Source organism: Branchiostoma floridae, chromosome 7 (genome assembly GCF_000003815.2).
Source record: "Branchiostoma floridae strain S238N-H82 chromosome 7, Bfl_VNyyK, whole genome shotgun sequence".
Classification (NCBI taxonomy): domain Eukaryota; kingdom Metazoa; phylum Chordata; class Leptocardii; order Amphioxiformes; family Branchiostomatidae; genus Branchiostoma; species Branchiostoma floridae.
The window spans coordinates 24,740,287-24,745,556 of record NC_049985.1 but is presented as its reverse complement, the minus strand read 5'-3'; the positions used below and the strand labels follow the sequence as shown (position 1 = coordinate 24,745,556).

The following is a 5,270-nucleotide window of genomic DNA, read 5'->3' as shown; positions in this document are numbered from 1 at the left end:
ACCACCACATAGACTTTCTGATACTTATGACCCCCTCCTGCAAAAGTGGTGTGTTCCTGACGTCACTGCTGGAGAAGGGTCATTCTGTGAACAAGGTTGACGGAGTTCGACCGACAATTTAGGGTAATCCCTATATTAATTCAGTGTTGGAAGGAAATACATGATTTTACTAGGTCTAATGTCTGATAGCATATGTAAGTAACTAGCTACAACAGTTAAGGAATTCACAACGTTGTAATTTTAATCCGTCTTCTGACAATGCCCACTACCATTCAGCAACTTATATCATAACATACATCAGTGCCTATGACTTAGAACACTTTCAACGTTACTTCCAAATTCAAAGACGATATGTGAGGCCATACATGAAGAATCTCCTGTTCATCAGTAGACCATACTCTGTGTGCGTCGATGAAGATTAGACATCCAGGTAATAAGATATGCCAAAAAGCAGTTACTCAAGCAGCTGGATATGATTTTGGAAACGGTCAGACGTTTCAGATAGTACCCATTTTCTTTCGTCAGATAGTGGATACTATCTGGAACGTCTGACCGTTGCCAACATCATCCAGTTGCTTGAGTAATTGCTTTCTGGCATATTCTGTGTGTTTAGTCATTTTTTCAACCTTCCTAAACACTTAGCTTAGATTTAATAATGAAGGCAACCTCATGTCAGCATTTGGGTTCCAAGGGGATGTAATTCATATGATCAAGCCAACGTGACCTTAAGCACAAAAATCGATGTTTTAGTAAAATACGTCTTTACGTCATGTATTAAAACTACGTTCCATAAATATTACTTGTGCCATCTATGTTAAATAGTTTACTTATGGGAAAATTACAAGATATTGCTGCACAGTAATTATGTTAAGTTGTTTTCTCATATTCTTAACAGTATTCTGGTCATTCATAAAACGCCGAGTTTGTCCTATGGAGCAGTCACTCGTTCGGGCTGAGTCCGCATTTTCTCCGGAACTCATTTCCGCCCTCGTGTATCCATTTGTTGGCAACTGAAAGAAATTGCAACAAAACTCAATAAACATGAGGGAAAGCCTCCTATTCATTCGAATGTTGCAAAAGACTTGCTAATAGCGCCATGTGTAGAAGCTATTGTATACATTCGTCTACGCATGCGCGGGTGACAGGAACTTTGGGTAATATGTCAAAGATGAAGGCCCTTAACAGTTAACATTCCGCAATTTTGCAGGCGACATTACGTACCGTCTGGACATTGTTGCGCAAATGTTCTACTCTCCAATCAGAGGTTAGGCTCCGGCTGTTTTTCGACGTTTTTTTAGTCGTTTTTCTCGGGCTTTCTATTTTGTCATTTTTCTTGAAGTACGCGTTAGGTTTTGACAATACAAGATACAATGCAAAATAAAAAGCCCGATAAAAACGACTAAAAAACGTTAAAAAAACAGTCGGAGCCTTACCTCTGCTTGGAGAGTACAAATGTCCACACGAGACTCTTAACGTCTCAGGGGCCTTTACCTTTGACATATTACCCAGTATTACTGTCGCTTGTGCATGCGTAGTCGAGCTAGTGTCCGAAATATCTTATTGGTGCATGCTGAAGTCATCTCCAAGCAGATGCAAGGATCTGCCCCATCTTCGGTGTTTCCCTAGTCCAAACCTTTGAAAAATACAACGCTAAAGGAGTACCAAACGTTTCCAAAAGAAAGGTAAAGTAATAATAATAGTGCTACCCACCAGGAGTTATTCTATCGGTAAAATCATCATCAACGGCTGGCAAAGTGTATACAAGTATAACATGCAATAGAAACGAAGAGAAGGAAAAAGGTCCATAAAATGGAACAATTGAAAACAAATAAACAAAACCATCACAATCCATCCAGAGGTTATAACGGTTACCACAAATATCTCCCTTGTGTAATTTTTCACCAAAATAAGATGCCATTAAACAGCTTAATCTACCAGCAAAATGTACACCTCAAAATGCAGGAAATATTGTTTCAGAGGGTCTAGATTTGAAAATTTTCTGGGGGGGGGGGGGCATGCACCCGAACCAACCTAGAAATATCCCGACGTCTCGCGCCTTAGGCACTCGATAGGATGCAAAATCGAGGGGACGGAAAATAATTTTAGGCTGGCTACAACTCTGTGCAATAGCCAGGCTTTACTCAGTGTATGATAATGGACCTACTCCACTTGGATCCGATAACAACAGGACACCCGGCATGTAGACTGTTCACATCACCACGCCCCGACCGTAGCAGATCCATAAACAACAACCCGGCGTTCTGAAAATGAAGCAAACACACAACCATTTGTCTCCACTTACAGTATAAATCTGTATAGGCCCACGTCTTTGTATTATCTCTTATAAGTGACTTAAGATTTAGACACTGATTACAAGACAGTGAATGCTGTCTGAAACCTCTGAATCTTTTGAAAATGTGTCCATTTGCTTGATGTATTATATTCTGTAACTGAATAATATATTCTCGTGCACTATACATTGGCATAAACTTTAATTTTTCGTTTTCGCAAACAACGGGCCGGCCCCTGGCCCTGGTAGGAATTGCCCCGCGTGGGCCTTACTCGGGCTTTACGTTGATGAAGGTTAGACATGTAGATAGAAGATTACATAATTGAAACAAGGTATATCAGGAGACTGAATAAGTAAGAGCTAAACAAAGATATATGTTGGTTGAAATATGCACGAGGCATGTTGTTCAATCACTTTTAGTCCGTTTTGTGTATTTGTCGTCTTTTATATCGTACGTTTCGTTTCCAAAAGCTGCCCCGCCGGGCTCCAGTTTGGAAATGTGACGACGGACGATAGCCTTCATCATCATCATTCACTGTATTCTGCATCTACAGCCTTAGAAAAGTCCTGTAGCTGCATTCAGTCTTTCTTCATCCTTTTCCACTGTGCTTTGCATCCTGCAAGCTCCCTCAGCTCCAGGAGTTTCTTTGCTGTTGTAGGAAGGGTTCGGCCCCTGTGCTTTAGGTCTGCTTTCAGCAAGCTAAGCAGGTTGACACAGTGTCTTCCCTTGTGTCTTGAATCTATTGGAACCTATTAGGACGTTATTCTTACATGTGCGTCAAGATGACTCACCTTCACGACTGGAACGGTGACGTTTGCGACAGGGAAAACTGTGGCTCCTCCGGCAGTGACGTCACTCAGCTTGTTAGGTTACCGAACGAGAAAATACAAAACCAAAGAATGTGATAGCAATATCATATAGTTATGTCTGTGCGTGAAGGGTATTTTTTCTTTGTCCAAACCAATGAAATATGTATTGGTTAGCCTGACTAAAATCGCGCCCCTAGTGGCCGACACTACAATCGCCGCCGCCCTAGGAGAGGGGAGGGGGTCATATTTGTCTAGTTTTGAAAAATTAATTTTTCTTATGAGTTTTGATCAGACGATATTATACCAACACATCTCTAGCTACATATTTAACATTACTAAGAAACGAGAAGAAGCCGAACAAATGTATTAGACTAGTTTTAGAATCCATGTTTTAGATTAGTATTAGAAACCATGTCTACTGTATTACTACCCTTTGAATCAATATGCCTGTACTTAGCCCGATAGGTCATGAATGTGCAATGAAGGCTATTATTATCATTATTATAAGGAACGTTGAACTAATGACTAAAAACAAAGTATGGCATGCCCCAAAATCGATTCTTTCTTTTTGTTCTTTCACATCCTTTTCTTTGACTTTGAAAAAAAAATTGACTTTTTACATTTGTAAAACAACATAAGTATCCGTTTTCCAATTTTTGGATTTGTAAATTAGAGCAGGTAGTTGCTCATTTTGTGGCTGCTTCGTACAACTTGAAATGTGATCGAAAACTTCTTTTTTTGGAAAACGGTCAAACATTTATGAGATTCTTTTCTTTTTGTTCCTTAACAATGGAATTGAATCTTCCATTATTAAAAATACATTCGTTTTCCAATACTTGTATCGGCAATTTAGGGCAGATAGTTGCTACTTTGTACAAAACGTTTTAAACGGTCAAAATTGATGCGCGAGCAGATGTCATTTATATAATCGAATCGACATGCATGGCCTAAAGTCTATTTCTAATACAGAGCATTGCTATACTTACATACATCAGGAACGTGGCCATTCTGTTCCCCAATATCGTCCCCCACATTTTCTCCTCAGCCTGAAAAATGATCGGGAATACTTCATCAAGTATGAAAGATGATGCAAGATTTAAAAGCCTAAAATCACAACTACTATCAGTGTATGATGACTTTCAAAATAAGCACATAAACTCAAATAAGCACATCAATTCAAAACATTACGGGGGTTGTGGAAAAACGAATGGGACTGTGGCTGTGATGCTGTCTATACTTTGGTCTATATCAAATACAATCCACTTTGAATACCATTCGATACTTCTCCACTTCGAATGCACTTTTTACTGTTTTTAACATGTCAAAAACTTTTGGGCCAGCGAAAAGAACCGACACAAATAGCTGAGATGCAGTGAGAATTTCTGGAACACGCTACGAATAGCAAGGAATTGTCAGGAATAGAAAAAAATAGCATTTTGACGGCATTCTGGCTCATTCTTGACCAAAACACACATCTCTCTTACTGGTGCAGAAAACGATATTTTCCATATATTGCTCTCGTGTTCAACTCATATATCCGTCCACGTTGGCCAGTTTCTTTATATTGTATTCCAAATGCGATACCAGGTTTAATACTCAAACATAACTGTACTGTTATCGATAATGTTTTGTTGATGTTTTGAATGTAGACTCTTAGTACTATTGTCTGTACATCTTTTAGTTGTTATTGGTTGCCACACGTTGTACCCTGTGCGATTGTTGAGCAATAAATTAATGCATTCATTCATTCTTGCTCTTTTGTGAAGGGGGCTTAACTTACACTATTCGCAGCCAGTTGAATTGTGAGGAGCTTACAAAGGGCGCGGCTGAATTCAGGTTCTAATAATAACCTGTATACATTATGACATCAATTATAAGTAATTGGAACGGGTGCGGTCAAAGAACTGAAGGTTTTGATCCTATCACACCGAAAAGGGCCCCTATTTTTTTTCAAAAGGTAGTAGGTTCTTTAACGTTCTTGAGGTGTTCATAACTCCCTCCTATTTTAGGAATAATATTTCATTTTCCATACTAAGCACAAACATGTTGCTCGTCAAGCTTCTCTCCGTTGGAACATTGTTCTTATCTTGGACACTGATAAAAGGTAAGGTGAAGGGTATTCCAATAGATTTTGGTAAGACAGTGGAGCCATTGTGTTGTTACATACGTA

General features: G+C 39.2%; 1 protein-coding gene across 1 annotated transcript in view; it reads right to left on the bottom strand.

The window, feature by feature from the left end:
* Nucleotides 1-40: 40 nt before the first annotated feature.
* The window catches only part of LOC118420222 (prolyl 4-hydroxylase subunit alpha-1-like), a 28,090-nt gene continuing 22,860 nt past the window's right edge, over nt 41-5,270 (bottom strand). The window contains exons 12-15 of the mRNA XM_035826940.1: nt 4,087-4,146; nt 3,083-3,151; nt 2,165-2,261; nt 41-1,010 (exon numbers count right to left, since the gene is read on the bottom strand). Of these exons, the coding sequence (XP_035682833.1) occupies nt 940-1,010; nt 2,165-2,261; nt 3,083-3,151; nt 4,087-4,146 (297 nt within the window). The 3' untranslated portion in view covers nt 41-939. The remainder of the gene's footprint in view (nt 1,011-2,164; nt 2,262-3,082; nt 3,152-4,086; nt 4,147-5,270) is intronic.